This window comes from Mesocricetus auratus, unplaced genomic scaffold, assembly GCF_017639785.1.
Source record: "Mesocricetus auratus isolate SY011 unplaced genomic scaffold, BCM_Maur_2.0 Super-Scaffold_100014, whole genome shotgun sequence".
Lineage (NCBI taxonomy): Eukaryota > Metazoa > Chordata > Mammalia > Rodentia > Cricetidae > Mesocricetus > Mesocricetus auratus.
The window spans coordinates 1,692,375-1,710,671 of record NW_024429197.1 but is presented as its reverse complement, the minus strand read 5'-3'; the positions used below and the strand labels follow the sequence as shown (position 1 = coordinate 1,710,671).

Below are 18,297 nucleotides of genomic sequence, written 5' to 3'. Positions count from 1 at the left end.
CTATGTCTTGTATGTGTTAGTGTGACTATGTCTTGTATGTTTTAGTGTGACTATGTCTTGACTGTGATCCGTCACATGAGGTCAGCAGTGGAATTTCCTGCTTATGGCATCAAGTCAATATTCAAGAGTTTTCTGATTTGGGATTTTAAGATTAGAGATGCTCACCATGTAGTTATACAAAAGACAAGTAGGTTAACAGGCTACGACACGGAGCTGGCTCAGAACGTGAACCACTGCTCTAGCAAGTGATTACCTTGTATAGCAGCGGCACTGCCGGCGTCTGGCCAAAAAGGAGGGCGTGAGGCTTGTTCTCCTGCTGCCAGCCAGAGAGGAATCGCACGTAATTTTTATTTGTGACCTTAAATCGGAAATAGAGGATTAGTTGCACTACTTAATTTTTAAAAGATTTATTTATTTTTATTTGTATATGAATGTTTGCCTGCATGTAAGTGTGCATACCACACACAGGTCAGAAGTGGGCATCAAATCCCCTGAACCTGGAGTTCCAATGCTCGTGAGCTGCCATGTGGCTGGGAACTGAAGTCACATGAACGCATGAATGAGTCATAAATCCCATCATGTGATCTAACTTTGTTGTTGTTTAAGAAACAACTGTGACTTCAGATCAGGTTCCTGAGATGGGTACCACTTGTGAGCTGGTATTAATAGAGTGACCTTTGCCCGGGTCTGTAGTCCTGCCTCAGTCTCCAGTCTCCAGGCCTTTTCAGTGCGATAAGGTGTAATGAGATGGTATACGCTTGGCTGCCCGGAGTGCAGGTCAGGAGCTGCAAGCTGGCAGCCCGTTCTCAGCAGACACTCACCTTCTCCACCAAGTTCCCTGGAAGAAGACTCTCCACGAACTGCCGTAGGTTCTCATGAACTACAGCGTTGTGGAAGAAGGAGATTTTCCCATTGATGATCCCTAGGATGGAGGGGGTGCTGTGTGCTCCCAGGTGATGGGCCAGGCGTCTTTCATAGCCAGCATGGACGACACCAATCCCCACACCTGAAAATCACGGAAGAGTCCATGAAGCCTTTGAGACTCCAGCAGGAAGGAAATGCTGACAAGTCCTTTAGAGTGGGATGTGAAACCCAACCGGGTTGGAGTGGGAATGTATGTATGTATGTATGTATGTATGTATGTATGTATGTATGTATATGTGTGCATATATATGTATATTTCAATTTTATGAGCATTGGTGTTTTGCCTGCATGTATGTTTGTGTGAAGATGTTAGCTCTTGGAGTTACAGGCAGTTGTGAGCTGTCCTGTGGGTGCTGGGAACTGAACCCAGGTCCTCTGAGAGAGCGGTCAGGGCTTTTAACCACCGAGCCATCTCTCTAGCCATAGAGTAGATATTTTTCTAACAGCTTGTTTAGTATTCTTTCACTGTTAGAATTCCAGATTGGTCAGTTTTTCTATAGAACAATCTGGTAATAGTTACAAATAATTGTAACCCGCAACATCTTTTAAGCCTGTTATTTCTGATTCTGGGAGCAGGTCATGAGGAAATGTTTTAAGAAAAAAAGAGGGCTAGAAAGATGGTTCAGCCAATAAAGGAGAACTGACTGTCAGGTTGCCCTCTGACCTTTGTGCAGTTTTTCTATACACATGCATGCACACTCACTAAATAAATCAGAGAGAGAGAGCGAGCACAATCTGTATATCATGGGCCTACCCATAAACAAAGATGTATTCACAAGTTGAGCGGCCACTGACTCAGCAACCGTGTCCCACCCAGCACCATGGCCTATGACTTAGCAACAGAAAAAGGTCACATTTTCTCACCTTTGGAAACACATCTCCCTTTTATACACTTTACTTTATTGAGATACAGAAAAATAAATACTTTGGGTCCATGAGATGGCTCAGTGGGTAAAGGAGCTTGCTGTACGAGACCAACCACCTGGGCTTGACTCCTGGAACCCATGGAAAGGTAGAAGAAGAGAACCACCTCTAGAGTTGTCTCTGACCCTCATATGCTTGCTGACACATTTAATCCCCTCCAGAACCCCCCACACAATTAGAAACAATTTAAAAACTACAAATTCTCAGGCTGGAGAGGTGGTTCAGAAGTTAAGGGCACTGGCTGCACTGGGATCTAGGTTCAATTCCCAGCATCCACACGGTGACTCACAGCTGTCTATCACTCCAGTTCCAGAGGATCAGACACCCTCATGGCCTCCTCAGGTACCAGGAACACATATGGTGCATACACGTACACACTGGGTTGGGTGATGGTGTACATTTTTAATTCCAGCACTGGGAGGCAGAGGCAGATAGACCTCTGTGAGTTTGAGGTCAGGCATCAAGTTCCATGCCAGTCAATGCTACATAAAGAGACCGCGTCTTAGTCTCTGTTCTATTGCTGTGAAGAGACACCATGACCATGGCAACTCTTACAAAGGAAAAGTATTAGCTGGGCGTTGGTGTCACATGTCTTTAACCCCAGCACTCGAAAGGCAGAGGCAGGTGAATCTGTGAGTTTGAAGCCAGCCTGGTCTACAGATTGAGTTCCAGGACAGGCTCCAAAGCAATACAGAGAAACCCTGTCTCAACAAACAAAACAAAACAAAACAAACAAACAAACAAACAAACAAAGGAAAAGTATTTAACTGGGGCTGGCTTACAGTTTCAGAGGTTTAGTCCACTGCCGTCATGACAAGGAGCATGGAAGGAGCATGCAGGCAGACAGAGTGCTCAGAAGAGGCTGAGAGTTTTACATTGGGGTCCACAGGCAACAGGAAGAGAGGCCACTGGGTCTGGTTTGGGCTTCTGAAACCTCCACCCCCCCAGTGACACACTTCGTCCAACAAGGCGATTCCTTGATGACTACGTATTCAAATATATAAACCTATGTATGCTTTTTTTTTTTTTTTTTTGGTTTTTTTCAAGACAGGGTTTCTTTGTAGTAGACAGGTGTTAAGGTGGAAGCTTCACCCCAGCCCCTGGCATCCATATACCCTAGAGTCTGGGATGTTCTGGTGAAGTTCCACCCAACCTCCCTCCCCTATCTCTCTCCAAACACTGTTGCAGCTCAGAAAGCCCACTAAATGATGACCTCTCCCCCAGAGATGCTCAAGACCACTCCCATAGGGTATTTAAACTGCCCCCCCAGAAACCAGACTCTTGGTTTTCAGGTCCTTCTTTCTCACTTCCTCTTTAGGGGGCTGGAAGGCCATTAGTGAAGGCTATATTCATTAAACGCTGGCCTTTTCTAATTCGGTTTGATTTGGATTGTTGCACCAGCAGAGAGGCTTATTGGGGTGTAGAAACTTTTCAACAGGGTTTACTCTCTTTGTAGGCCAGGTTGGCCTCAAACTTGCAGAGATCTGCCTGCTTCTGCCTTCTGTGTGCTGGAATTATAGGTGTGTGCCACCACGGTCCTACAATGGGTGATATTCTTATTCAAATCACCACACCTGTTTCAAACAAATAAAACTCAGTCATACATGCAGGCAAAATACCCATTCACAGAAATTAATAATAATTTGTAAGAATTAAAAAATATAATTTTTCTTTTCTTTTTTTGGGGGGGTAATTTTGAGACAAGGTTTTTTTACCTAATAGTCCTGGTTGTCCTGCTCTGTAGACCAGGCCTTGAACTCACAGAGATCCGCCTGCCTCTGCCCCTAGAGTGCTGGGATTAAAGGCGTGCGCCACCACCACTGACTCTATCTTTTATCTCTCTCTCTCTTTTGAGACAGTCTTATTATGTAGCCCAGCTGGCCTCAAACTCACAGAGATGTACCTGCCTCTGCCTCCTGAGTGCTGGGACTAAAGGTGTGTGCCACCAGCATGGCTACAAATTCTGTACAAAGTGAAAAAAGGCGCTAGGAGATGGTTTAGTGGGTAAAAAGGCTTGCCACCCACGTCTAGTGATGAGTTCAGATTGGCAGCACCCAGGTAAAGTGTTGGATGTAGTAGTGTGCATCTGTAATTTCAGCATTGCTATGGAGAAACGGGAGACGGGATCGCTGAAAAGCCTGTGGGCCAGCTATCCTGGAGTACACAGCATGGGAGAACTAAGAGACAATGTGGAAAACAGGGTGTGAAGCAACAACTGGTTTCCAGAATTTGTTCTCTGACCTTCACACATGCTCTGGCATTTTACATACACATGCTATGTACAAACACACCTACAAAATTAAACAAACGAACACACAACTTTTAAAAGAGTAGATAAAAGTAAGTTAACACCCCTCAAGAGCCATATGAGCCCTATTAGTAGTTGGTGTTTATCTGTTCCTTCTTTTTCCTTGTGTGCACAAAGATACAGGCAATAAGGTGGGGTCCTTTCACCGGACAGCTGCTTCCCTATTACCTGTGTCTTCCTTGTGTTCTTTCATTTGTCTGGAGGGCCAGCTACTCTATTAAGTGCAAGATTAACAGGCAATAAGGACACATTTCTCTAGGGTGTCTGGGAGACTTGAGAGTCAAGCACCTGACACTGAACCCCTCCTGGTCTCCTCCCACAGAGCTCCACCACTGCCTCTGCCACTCCAAACACGGCAGATCCATTCCCCCCATCACACAGCCCAAACGACTCCCACCCACATCCAATCTGCTGTGAGCCTCCCGGATCTCTCTTTAGAAGATGCCAAAGCAGCAGCTTTTCATCATTCCCCTAATCCTTTTCCTCTTCCCCTCCTCTCATCTTACTACATAGCCAAGGATGACCCCGAACACCCTGATCCTCTTGCCCCTGGCTCCCTAGGTGCCTGGATCATAGGTGTGCACACAGCTTCCTCTTCCTTCTTGGCTGGCTGCTGCAATGGCCTCCTAAGTGGTCTTTCTTTCCTGTGGTTGTCTGTTCTTAACATCATCACCAGATTGCTCCTTCTACATGAATCACACTACTCCTCTGTCCAAACGCTGCAAACAAGTACTCACTCTATTTGGAATCAAACCACAGTCTACAAAAAGGACAATGGGACTCTTCATGATGTAGTCCCTGGTCCCATCTTCTTTTTCCTTCTCCTTGTTCTTAGCTTGCTCCAGCCCAGATCGAAAAAGGATGCTATCTATAGCTTTGGGGCCTTGGTGCTAACACACTGGTGTCTCTGTAGCTCACCCCTTCACTGACTTCAAGTGCTTCTCAGAAGGCTTATATCAGCTCATATTAAAGCTGTGTCCCCCACACGCAGCATTCCCCGAAACCTACTCACTTCCTTTCTTTCCATAGGTTCCTGTTTCCACAGTGGTTCCAGGGGACTGCATTCAGGGTCCTGAGCATACTAGGTACATGTGAGCATACCAGGTACATGTGAGCATACCAGGTACATGCTACCTCTCCACTGTGCCCCCACTGCTGCCTCCCATTCTCCAGCACAGTGTGCACATGCCTTTCGCTGCTCATTATTTATAGTCTGCCTTCCCCTTCTAGAATGAAGGCTCCAAGGAAGACAGAGTCCTGGTATATCACCAGCACCAGAGCTGGGCACACAGTAGGTGCTCAATGAAAGTGGACCATTGGTCTATTTTTCATGAAAGGGTTTCTCTGTGTAGCCCTGGCTATCCTGGAACTTGATCTGTAGACTCAGAAATCTGCTGTCTCTGCCTGCCGAGTGCTGAGATTAAAGGCGTGTGCCACCACCTGACTAACCAATTCTTTTTTCACACAATGAAGCTGTGCAGGAGACAGGAAGAAGCCAACTGCTTTCCTAGTGTCACACTTGACACTTGCTTACCTCTGTGTGTGTGTGTGTGTGTGTGTGCACTCATTAACACTTATACATGTGGATGCTAGAGGCTGATGTTGGGTGTCTTCTTCGACAGCTTTCCACCCAGTTACTTAACTGTTACCATTGTTGCTGGTGTGTGTGTGTGTGTGTGTGTACACAGATGTGCACCTATGCATACTATGATATGAATGTGGAGATAAAAGGACAGCTTTTGCCAGGCGTGGTGGTGCACACCTTTAATGATAGCATTTGGGAGGAAGAGGCAGGTGGATCTCTGTGAATTCAAGGCCAGAATGATCTACATAGCAAGTTTCAGGACAGCCAGGGCTACATAGAGAACATGTCTCATAAAAATAAACAACCATAACAACAGAAAAAGTAGACAATTCCTGAGTTTGAATTCCCCTCACTTCCAACCAATAGTTTGCGGCTTCTTAGACCAAGTCCTCCAATAATGCTACCATCAAGTGGTCCCTGGTGGGAGTCTTACATGACCTTCCTTTATCCCTGGCTGACATTTTCCATCTGTCAGGAGCAATGGTGTCAGGGATTGCTTTGGCTATGGTAACAGCCACCACACACCATGTCAATTTCTCATCTTAAAGTTCTGGAGACAAGGAGTCCAGTTTATCCACAGGCCGAGTCATGGTGTCAGCAGGCAGGGCTGCTTTCTTTGCAAGCTGCAGAGAGAAATCAGTCTGTCTGCCCTTTCCAGCTCCTGCTGACTGCCTGCATCTCTCGCCTTGCGTTCCCTCCTCCGTGCTCACATCTGACCCCTGATGCCATGCCTGATGATCAGAGTTCCATGCCCAGAACCCACACAGTGAAAGGAGAGAACTGAAAGTCGTCCTCTGAACTCCACACGTGCTATGTGTGTGCTCACAGCCACCTCTAACTCCAGCTCCAGGGGATCTAATCCCCTCTCTGGTCTTCTGGTCTCCATGTGTACTGCATACATATAGCATAAATAGAGATGCGGGTGGACACTCAGCATGACAAGTGTATCCTAGTGAGGAAATGACTTACCCAGTCCTTCCAATTCCTGGACCACTTCTTTCCAGACAGGCTCGATATGGATACAGCTAAAGCACCAATCTGACGTGATCTTAATGAGGTAGGGTTTCTTGAAGCTATCGGGTACCACTTCATTCACATAGTGTGAAAAGTGCAACAGGTACTTCTCATCAATTGAGTCCCGTCGCTCCGAATTGAAAGGGAAGTGAAAAAACGACTCATCGAAATAAAAGTTCTCATGGAAATGGCGGAAGCGGTACTCTCGCTGCTGCTTCTGGTAGCCCTGGCTTTCCCCAGCATCGCCATAGTGGTCATAGTTTGTCCTCTTTTCCTCATTGGACAGAATCTACGAGCAAGCAGAAGGCAAGGAATCTAAAGGAGGAAGTAGTTTACCAAAGGACTTTCCTTTCTCTTCTCTTTTTCCAGGACTAAGGACTGAAGCCAGGCATTGTCCACCCTTGGCAAACCCTTTACCACTGGGCCACACCCCAGTCTCAGGTGATGTTTCTTTTTTTTTTCTTTTTTTGAGACAGGGTTTCTCTGTATTGTTTTGGAAGCTGTCCTGGAACTCGCTCTGTAGACCAGGCTGGCCTCGAACTCACAGAGATCCGCCTGCCTCTGTCTCCTGAGTGCTGGGATTAAAGGCATATGCCACCAATGCCTGGCCCCAGGTGATGTTTCTATAAGCAGCCTGAAGGAAGTACATTTTGATAAATGTACAGTAGGGATGCTGGGTTCAGCCTCCAGCAAGGGGAAGAGGAAGGGGGAGGGAAGGGGAGATTATGACCTTACCATCCCTAGAATCCACAAGGCAGGAGAGCCAACTCAAGCAAGCTTTCCTCTGACCTCTACACGGGTACTGTGAAGTATGTAGGCCCACAAAACACACACATACACAAAATAAATAAGTTAATCTCAAACCTCCAAACAGAAACAGTAAAACCCTCAAATTCTATCTGCTGAGATCTCCACACTCATGATAACATTAAAGCTGTCAACGATTTCAGTAAGTACTAGTAAACAAGAACAAATAAGACCAACATAACGACATCACTAGGATGTATCACACAACATTACCCTGGCTGTGTCTTTGAAGTTAAAATCATTTAGACCAAAGTATGGCATGCATGAACACTAAAAAGTACCAAAGAGTAGAAGAGTAGAGTCCAGTGCCTTATGCATGAGATGACTTCCCTTTTTGCATTTACGTTTACTTAATGTCTGCCGGGTACAAGTGTGGAGGTCAGAGGCCACCTTGCAGGAGTCAGTTCTCTCTTTCCATCAACTGGATCGCAGGGATTGGGCACAGGTCTTCAGGCTTGGCAGCAGGTGCCCTTGCCCACCGAGCCATTTCACCACTGACTTTGTTTTACTGAAAGCTAACTCTAAAGACTAAAATTCGATACTCTTTTTAGGGTGATGAGTCACTCACTGTACAGCCTAAGCACTATTGATGAAGCAAATTACACTAACAAACCAGGCAGCCAGAGACTCACTGCTTACATGTATTTGAGGCCATGCTATTTAAGGTGACACGTTGGAGACTTACCAAAAATCTTGTGTTTTAAAGTTACTTGTAACCTTGCGTAACCAGGCAAACTGGTGTGTGATACTTTAACCTATGTCTCTACAATCATAACAGACATCTGTTCCGGGTAATTGCACAATTCTAATTAAAGCTTTCAAAGTGGGCCAGGCTTTCCAGGAGCTGAAATGTTCAGGCACCTGCTTCAACATGTTGGAGGGAGCCAAGCTATTTTCTGTAACATCACGAGGAAACTGGGTCAGGGTGTGGGGAATGTGCCCTGCTGAGGGGATGGTATAGGACTGACCCACCTTTGGCCTGGGTTCCTTTTGTTTTGCTTTGTATATGTGTTTGCATTTCTGTTTGCATGCACGTGAGCTCACATGCTGTGGAAGCCCAAAGCTGATGTCACTATCTTATTCACTGAGCTAGAGTTGCTCCACTGAACCCAGAGCTCTCAGTTAAGGCTAGCTTAGCTAGCCAACTGCCCTGGGGATCCTTTCTCAGCCTTCTGAGTGCTGAAATTGCAGGTGGACTGCCAAGCCCATAAGCCTTTGTGTGGGTTCTGCAGATCCAAACTTCGGATCCTGCTTGCAAGGCTGAGATGCTGAGCCATCCCCCCAGTTCCACCACCCCATTTTCTGGGTGTTAATGGAGGTGCTAGAGCGTCTGACACGTACCTCATAGGCCTTGCTGATCTGAATGAACTTGTCCTCTGCTCCAGGGTCTTTGTTTTTGTCAGGATGCCTGAAATGCAGATGGCAGCCAGTGAGATGAGAATTTTTTTTTTTTTTTGGTTTTTCGAGACAGGGTTTCTCTGTGGCTTTGGAGGCTGTCCTGGAACTCGCTTGGTAGTCCAGGCTGGTCTCGAACTCACAGAGATCCGCCTGCCTCTGCCTCCCGAGTGCTGGGATTAAAGGCGTGCGCCACCAACGCCCGGCTGAGATGAGAATGTTTTATGCATAATCATTTTATAACCTTGTACTTATAACTCACAACATCAGAAGCAAAGGGAAGGTGGTTTTGTTAGGACATTTCCTAAAATACATGGTAGAAACAATCAGTTGTTTCACATGACCACAAAATAAATGCAACTTTAACGCAGTCAATTTCCTCTGAGATGCTCCAGCTGGGCACATTCTCAAAGCACCAAGAGCACCGCAGCGTGCCACTGAGGAGAGGTGACACATGCATGTGCTCATCCTCATCCCAAGCACGACTCGAGCGGGCTCAAGGCTCAATCAGTTACTCATGCTGTCCCTGGACAGCAGTGTTCCCTCCCTGTGTCATGCTGGTCTTGCAGGTGTTTTGTTTTTATTTTTCCCCCTGACCAAAGGCAACGGGTGCTGGCAAAGCTGCGGTCGTAAGTCTCCCATGCCTCCCGCCCACTCTCAGATCAGACCCCGTTTTTGCCACTGCCCTGCCGATCCCACTCTACCTGTGACTGGCTCCTTTTCCCTCTCTACAAGTGGGTAATCATTTCAAGGTCCTGTGTTCACAAGCTGTGAGAAAGGTAAAAGTCCATGCACGGTTATTTCAGCTCACCTCTGAACTAGCTGGCACTTGCTGTCTCCACTTGAAGCTATGCTATTCTGTATCTTTTCATGTCTGCAGTAATGTCATCTCTGGGGACCAAAACTGTTTTTGGAGACAAGGCTGGTTATAAACTCGGAGCCTCCTGTTTCTACCTTGAGGTGTGGGGTTGCAGGTGTGGGCCACCTCACCCTGGCAGTCTTGGGGATTTTTTTTTGTTTTTGGTCTTGGAGTACAGAAACTAGCCACATTTGCTTCCTTGCTGCCCTCTAAGATGGAGGTCAGACGTTCACAAAGACTTTCACTGGTTATGATATGAAAAGACTCTATTTGGCTTTGACATAGAAGCTTGGTATATAGCCCAGGCTAGCCTCAAAATCTTCATCCTCCTGCCTCAGCATCGTGAGAGCTGGGATCACAGGCCTGTTCTACCACGACCAGACACATTTATTCCTTGCTGTTGTTTTGAGATAGGGTCCCTCTATGTAACCCTGACTGTCTTGGAACTCTTTGTGGACCAAGCTGACCTCAAGCTCACTGAGATCTACCTGTTTCTGCCCACCACATACTGGAATTAAAGGCATGCACCACCAAGCTTGGATCCATTTATTCTTTTTTTCTCATTTATTCTTTATATAATCACATCCACTAACCTTATGAAATTTCTTCTAGCAAACATTCTGGAAAAACAATTCACAGGGAAGTAGAAAAGACTGGCAACACATCAAATGCATTTAAAGTGAAAAATCTACAATTCTATAAACTTATTCAAGCAGGAATGTCTGAGTGGTTCACATTTCATATTCCACTCTCTCTAAAAACAGAACTTCAAGTGACGTGAACTTTGATACTATTCGCCCTTATCCACTGAATCCTCGCATAAATATCCCTGAGGTTAAGAAGTAAATGTCAGGTAGGCAGGCACAACGGTAACAGCAGGACTTAGGGACGGGATGGTCAGAGGAAGAGTGGACAAAACTGTGCAAGCCTGCACATGCTGACCTGACATGAGGAACCAAGCTACACAGGGCAGCAAGGGAGGAGGGGTTTGCAGGAGAGCGAGGCAGTGTCGGTGGCGCTGGGTAGAAGGTTATCGAGAACCTCAGAAGGTGCCCAACAGTCTGAACTGATAAGGAGTACTTTCCCAAAGGTGGGGGACCTCTCAGAGTTGCAAGTAGTTGGAAAAGGGAAGTTCAACCCGAGGAAAGTGCTGTCTGGTGTTGTGTTCAGAAGTGAGAGAAATTCATAAGCTGCCTCCTGCCAAGCAACTTTCCATTTCATAGTGAAGAAAATACTGTGCATGGGCTCACCTGACTGTCAGCATGACCTCTAAAGGAATAAAAATGAAGACACAAAGAAGTCATTTCAGCTAAGAATGAGGTGGATTGATTTATACGCCTTGGCTGAGCAAGCCATGTAATGCCAATCTGCTTCTCCTAGGGGGGCCTTGGTACTCTGCTAATACAGATGGCAAATAAAAGCACCCACAATAACACAATTCTTGAGTGAGAAATACAGTTTTACTGACAGAAGAAACAGTCATTTCACATGGTTTCACCAAATAAGTAACACTTTTTATGAGGTCTAAGAAATACTTAGGAAAGTACTTGGCCAAATATGGTATGACTGCTAACTGCTTCCCCCCTCAGAACGTTCGGGAAGCCAAGCAGCATCATAATGGCACTTTCAGTGTTTCTATGAAACCCTCTAGAGGGGACACAGACTAAAGTAAGCGAGAAAACACTGCCAGGGCCCTAACAGCAGAAGACTGGAGGATGGTACAAACACTCAGGTAAAATACGATTTCAATGCACACAGCCAACTCTTCCTTTGTATGGTCATGAATTACTCCAAGAGAGTCCAACAGCAGGGAAAGGACAGTTCATTTAACCAACAGCAGAGCATCTTTTAAAGCACATGATAGAGAAGTCACAGCTGTGCACTGCAGCAGGTCCCATGTCCTTAAGCTAGCATTGTGCCAGGCAACGCTAGATACCCCGTCTAAAGGCTGTTACTTCTGAAGTAACTGCAGGTTGTCATCTGCTGTACGCACAGCGAGGCATAGCCCTGAAATATTACTGAAAGCCAATTTGGCAAAGAATTGCTGGAAGGAGGCCATGCACTGTTCGACAAGGTGTTTTCAGCATCCAACCTCCTTGTGATATGAATATAGCCCCAAATACGTATTCATAGCATTATAAATGACCTCTGATCTTCACCACTAGTTTAAAATGGAGCCATATCTGCTGAGTCAGGAAGAATGATGCCAGTTAGAGTCAGGCAAGGTTACAGACTCATCTGCTCAAGGGACTTTGTTGGCCACCCAACTGGACACTCATTCCCACCAAAGCACAGCCTCCCTCAACCTTACTCGTGCACAGATGAGCAAGTGATTGCAAAGCCAAAGGCTACGCAGGGTTCCCAGCTCTGAGCTTCAATCTTTCCATTTGTATAGCGGGTTCAAACATCTCTTTCATGGGCTAACCCCAGAGGCATGCATGCAGTAAGTGCCCAATAATAGCACGCCTGTTCCTCTCTCCACAGCTACTTAACACTTGTGCTTCTCTGGCTGGGCTAAAGCTGTCCTGAGAGAAGTATGCCCCAAATAAGTTTACCACTTATTGCTCCTCTGTTAATTCTAAGCCTGAATTAAACAGGTAAAACCCTGACACTTGCCGTGAGCACACATAACACTCGCGAGAGGCAGGGACCGAGAGGCAGGGGTCCCTGTGAGTTGAGCACCAGCCTGCTCCACATGGCCAGTTCTAGGCCAGGCAAGGCTACATAGCAAGACAGAGTTTTCTCAAGATTTTTAAAAAAAAATACATACACATACACAAAATATGCTTGGTTCTTGAGTCTCCTTTTAAAATTGGAAGCCAAAGGACTTATCCTAAACTTGTTTAAAGCTTAGAGATTTAGAGAACCAAACTGTATGTTCCCTATAGCATTTACAGAGGCTGGAGAGATGGCTCAGTGGTTAAGAGTACTTGCTGCTCTCACAGAGGACCTGGGTTCAGTTCCAGCCTTCATATTGAGCAGCTCACAACTGCCTGTGACTCCAGCAGCTTCTTCGGATATAAACACAACTGAAAATGAAATCTTTGAAAAGCAGAATTATTGTTTAAAAAACAGAATAAGCTGGCACGAGAAAGACAGCTTATCACTGTTGGTGACTTATTTGCTCTAGTGGACCTGGGGCTTGCCATGCAGCCCAGGCAGTCCTCAACTCGGGGTGGGCGAGCCCCCTGCCTCTGCCTCCCAAGTGCTGGGAGCCTAAGTGTAAGGTATCAAGTCCATTTTGATTACTTTTTTTTAAATCAAGATTACTTCTATTTCTTGGTTTCTTGAGTTAGGGTTTCTCTATGTAGCTGTCATGCAACTTGCTTTGTAGACCAGGTAGGCCTGGAACTCACAGAGAGCTGCCTGACTCTGCCTCCAGAGTGCTGGGATTAATGGCCTTCAAAGTTACTTCTTACTTTAGCATTAAATATCCCAGCAGCATCTAAGACTGCTCTATACCATAGTATTCTTTTTTTTTTTTTTTTTTTGGTTTTACGAGACAGGGTTTCTCTGTTTTGGAGGCTGTCGGTCCAGCCTAGCCTCGAACACACAGAGATCCGCCTGCCTCTGCCTCCCGAGTGCTGGGATCAAAGGTGTGCGCCACCAACGCCCGGCCAACCATAGTATTCTTGAAGGATGTGTGTGTCAAGGTAAACACAGGCTTTGTGATCACTAGAGATGACAGAACATGGGCTGCTAGCTGAACACCAATACTCTATACAGCATTATACATATTGAACCCAGAAACTGACAAGCCATCGTAATTCAGGCTTCAGGCACCTGCCTACTGCGTAGCCTATGTCAAACTTCCATTCTTGGTTTCACATACCATTCCCGGGCGAGCTTCTTATACGCCTTTTTAATGTCAGCCTGGCTGGCTGTGCGGCTGACACCCAGGACTCTGTATGGGTCAAAATCCAACGCAGACAGACCTTGCAGGGTCAGAAAGAGAACTATCCAGAACTGCCAGGAGACGCTCAGCTTTTTCACCTCCATCTCTCTTCCTTCCAAGAGCTGAAATGATTAAAAGGTAGCTTTAAGTTCCACCGGCAGAAACCTGGACGGTCTTACTTTTTAGGTGAGGAGATAAAGATATCACGATAAGAATCAAACAAAAACAATTTTTGTTTTTTTTAGAAATGGGATTTCGTCAATCTAGTTGACCCTATCTTAAAACAAAAACAAAAACAAGCTGGGCAGTGTTGGTGCAAGCATACCTCTAATCCTAGCACTCAGGAGACAGAGGCAGGGAGACAGCTGAGCTGAAGGCTAATCTAGTCTACAGAGCAGAGTTCCAGGACAGCCAGGGACACACAGAAAAACCCTCTCTTGAAAAAGTCAAAACAGAAACTTACTGAAAATGAATGAGCTGAAATAAGTAGCAACTGTGAGAATATATTCAGAATAATCAGGAGACCACATCTCAAGTGCACAATTTCATCTATCCTGACAATAAACTTAAAGTTATTAAGTATTAAGTAAACTCATCATCCAATTTATCACGTACTAAATTACAGTCTGGGATCATTGTGGCATTTCTGGGCACTAAATAAATATGAAACTAAAACATTTTAAAAATAACTGTGCAGTAATGTTCAGTAAGCCTGCTATTATTTTTCACCATGTTCATTCAAACAAGAAAATGAAAAGCTATTCTTTAATCCAGTTAGCAATTTGGTTATTGACCATGGAAACTTCAGATACGGAAAAAGTGGTTAAGAAGAAATTTAGTTTTCCTTTTAAAGAGAACTAACAGGGAAGACTTGAATCAGCATGGCTTTAAAATGTTTAAACTCCAACTCAGCTGAAGGGGTGAGCTCAATGTGAGTTTTGGAATAGTCTTTGCTGGCTGATGAGGAGATGGTGTGGTGAGGCTGGACACAGGGCTATGCTCTTTTATGCCACACACAGTTTTCATGGAACGAGTTTATCTTGATCTCACAGTGTTAAGGTTCAGTGGTTGACACCTTACTCAGGAGGGTGGATTTTTGACAAATGCAAGACAATCACTGTTTGGGAGTTTTCACAGACAGTTGGCCACTGTTTAGAACTGCACACATGCTAAGTAAAATTACAGGCAAGCTAGTTTCTCCCTTAAGACAACCTGTTTGAGCTCACCTGGCTGTGGGATTAGATTGGGGGGGGGGTGTCTGTCCACCACCACTCTAGGACCTAACCCTGTACTCTTGCTGCCAGGGTGGGAGCGAACACTACCACCTAGAGGGATCTTCATGGGCGAGGGTGGGGAAGAGTAAAGTGGGTAAGGGTTTACTAAGCAGAATCCACAAGCAGGGTGGGTGGAGTGCCAGCCTCGTTTGGGGGCCGTGGGGTAGCTCTTTGGCTGACATTCCAGGGGGTCGGTCTCAGTGCTGGGGGCGCACCGGACAACAGGTAGCCCTCGGCGTCCCCAAGGGCAGGCGGTGGCAGCTCCCAGGAGGTTCTGCAGGATTAAGCTCCGCCTCGGGCGCCCTCCCGGGTCGCGACCTTCCGGGAGGCGGCCCCCTCCCCCGCCGCCCCGGTTCCTGTCGGCTCTCGGGTCCCCCAGGGCCCAGCACGGGCTGGGGACGCGGAGGAGCTGACGGGACATCACCGAGCCTGTCGGGCCCCGCCGCGTCCGCGCGTCACGCCGGGAAGGAGTTACCGGGAAAGAGCACCGGCCCAACCGGCCGCAGCGTCCGTGCTCCAGTGAATCCGCCGGGGCCGGTGCTTCCAGTCCACACCAGAGCACCTGGGGAGGAGAAAGAGGCGGGGCTCAGGCGCGGGCGGTCACGTGACACTTAAAGACCCCCCCCCAGCACAGTGCAGGCTAGGCTTAGCACTAGGCAAGCTTTTTGGCCGCAGCCACTCGCCGTAGGCACGTGGATCTGGCGTGGTTGCTATAGGGACGGAGCGCGCTCTTCTGCTGGGTGCGAAGGCTTGATCTTGACCAGCGAGGCCAGAACGTGCCTCCTAGCGAGGCGGAGTCGCTATGCATCACGGGATGCCAGGAAGACCTCCGGGAACCCGGGAAGGGTTTCCGCTGGTTGCCAGAAGGTGGCCTACGTCTAGCAACAGTTGCTAGGACGGGGACGCAGTCGCTGGTCCCAGTTCACTTTAACCCTATTCATAGAATCCTAGAGCGTCAGAGTTTGAGCGGACCTTAGGGACTCTTTCTAGTCCGTCTCTCCATGTACTGAGACTCCGAGGGGGCCAAAGACTTGCCCAAAGCCTAGAATTCAAGACTCCAAATTCTGTTTATCAACGCAAGAGTGTTCTAGACTGAGACACTGGGAAGGGGGTGTGGTGGTGAATAAGGTTGACATTTTTTTGCGCCCGTGACCGAGGTTTCTGGGGATGTATTTTCTATTCCATGCCTCGTGTTGCCATCTTATGTAGTCATTTGCTTTTATCAATTAATCTAGTATATGGTCTTTGTTGTTTCTTTTTTGAGACAGGGTCTCACTGTGTATCCTTGGCTGGCCAGGACCTCGCCGGGTGGACCGGTAGGCCTCCAATTTACAGAGACCCGCCTGCCTCCTGCCTCCCGAGTGCACTGCCATGCCCGACTGTGTCTTTTATTTATTCCTTCCATATCGTCTGTCGCCTGCTTCTTCCCAGGAATGTGAGCTCCCATTGGTAGGATCTTTTAACCTGACTTGTTCAGCATTGTAACAGAGCAGACCTTGGCATGTACAATCGACCAATGAATATTTGCAAAATAAATGAAAATGAAAACGAAGCTAAGGACTGCTTCACCCCCACACCCCGCGCCCGTGTGGGGAATGAAAGGAGGGCATGAGTGCCCGGCAAGCGCTCTACCGTTGAGTTCTACTTGCGTCCATGCCTAAGGGTTTGCTGTTTTGGTTGTTTTGGGTTTAGCTCCTGCACCAGCCCCAACAGACCAATCATGCTAGATTTGTTGCTGCTGCTGTTAAGTGTGGGAACACCAGACCTTGAGCAGAGACCCACTTCCCCTTCTGCCTGGGAGTAGGCAGCTGTAAGACAATGTTTACTAAAAACAATACAATGCCTGGGGGCATTAAGTTCCTGGAAAAGGCCTGCCCGCAGAAACCACCCTGAGCTCGACCTTGTCCAAAGACTAACCGCCTCTTCTGCCACGCCCAGATCAGTTTCTGGGGTCAGAGCAGAACCAGCCAGGGTAGAGGAGAGAGCAGAAGCTTCTATGGTGGGAGCCTTTCTTAGGAAGTTTTCTTGAACCTTTTTGGAGCCTGCTTAAAGTTTTCTTTACATCGTTGAACGAGTCTCTGTGTTGTCAATCCCCGACACCCTCCGCACGTTCTCGGACACAGGCCGCGCAGCAGACGTGACAGTTATGTTCCCGTCAGGAACCTGGCAGGGATAAATAGCGTAAGAAGTGTAAAATGGCTAGCACAATGCTCAGCTAATTTTTTTTTGCAATTCCTTTTTTGCTATTTTTTAAAATTTAGATTAGAAACAAGCTTGTTTTACATGTCAATCCCAGTTCCTTCTCCCTCCCCTCCTCCCCTGCCCACCCATCGACCCCCATCCCATCCCTTTTCTGCTCCCCAGGGAGGGTGAGGCCTTCCATGCGGGAATCTTCAAAGTCTGTCATATATATCATTTGGAGCAGGGTCTAGACCCTCCTCCGTGTATCTATGCTGAGAGAGTATCCCTCTAGGTGCAACGGGCTCCCCATGTCCATTCGTGTACTAGGGATGAATGCTGACCCACTACCAGAGGCCCCATAGATTGCCCAGGCGTTCTAACTGACACTCACGTTCAGGGGGTCTGGGTGGATCACATGCTGGTTTCCCAGCTCTCAGTCTGGGGCCCATGAGCTCCCCTTTTCCAGTTACTTTTGATACGAGAGAAATGAGTGGTTCAAAACTGAGAGAACACAGGACTAGACTTACTGGCAGTTTCTCTGAAGTAGGTGGTAGGGATGGAAGGAGAGGAGACAGAGATGGAAGCCTGTGTGTGTGCTCAGCTGGGTGAGTCACCATAGTCCAAAGCAACGGAGTTGTGGGCAAGGAGGGGACCTGAGATTTTATTAGCCACAAAGTTGGGGCTTTAGAAAAACGCTACAACCCAGGCCCTCTAGGCACGGCTTTGTTTTCCTCTTGCCAGTGGTGTGACCTTTTGAGTGTCTGTAGAAGTAGAGTCGCTGTGAATTTTGGTAGAGCAATCGCTACGTGCGGGGAGGAGGGGCGGGGTGGAGGTACCACAACTGCTGAGAGCTTGGAAAGGCCCAAGGAGGCAAGACCTCGGAGCCTAGAATCCTAAGAGGGGCCTGGGGGCGTGGCAGGAGCGCGGGGGGGGCGGAAAGTCAGTGGGGTGGCCCAATGGGGCGTGGCAAGGTTAAGTTGGCGGGAGTTAGAGGCGGGGTGAAGGGGCAGGAGATGGACCAGAGAGGCAGGGTAGGGTCAGGCTGGAATAGCGCCTTAGTGAAAAACGTTGGAGGGTGGGGTCTGAGTAGTGGAATAGGGGGGTCCTAGGGGCGGGGAGAGGGGGGAAAGA

General features: G+C 47.4%; 1 protein-coding gene across 2 annotated transcripts in view; it reads right to left on the bottom strand.

The window, feature by feature from the left end:
- The window catches only part of Dnajc16 (DnaJ heat shock protein family (Hsp40) member C16), a 28,947-nt gene extending 13,341 nt beyond the window's left edge, over window positions 1-15,606 (bottom strand). Inside the window, exons 1-6 of one of the 2 annotated variants that reach the window (XM_040757491.1) lie at window positions 15,461-15,606; window positions 13,649-13,833; window positions 8,904-8,970; window positions 6,711-7,044; window positions 822-1,006; window positions 254-358 (exon numbers count right to left, since the gene is read on the bottom strand). In XM_040757491.1, coding sequence (XP_040613425.1) covers window positions 254-358; window positions 822-1,006; window positions 6,711-7,044; window positions 8,904-8,970; window positions 13,649-13,815 — 858 coding nt within the window. In that variant the 5' untranslated portion in view covers window positions 13,816-13,833; window positions 15,461-15,606. Of the gene's footprint in view, window positions 1-253; window positions 359-821; window positions 1,007-6,710; window positions 7,045-7,490; window positions 7,950-8,903; window positions 8,971-13,648; window positions 13,834-15,460 lie in introns of those variants that run through there. The other variant, XM_040757492.1, reaches the window with a different exon arrangement.
- Window positions 15,607-18,297: the final 2,691 nt, after the last annotated feature.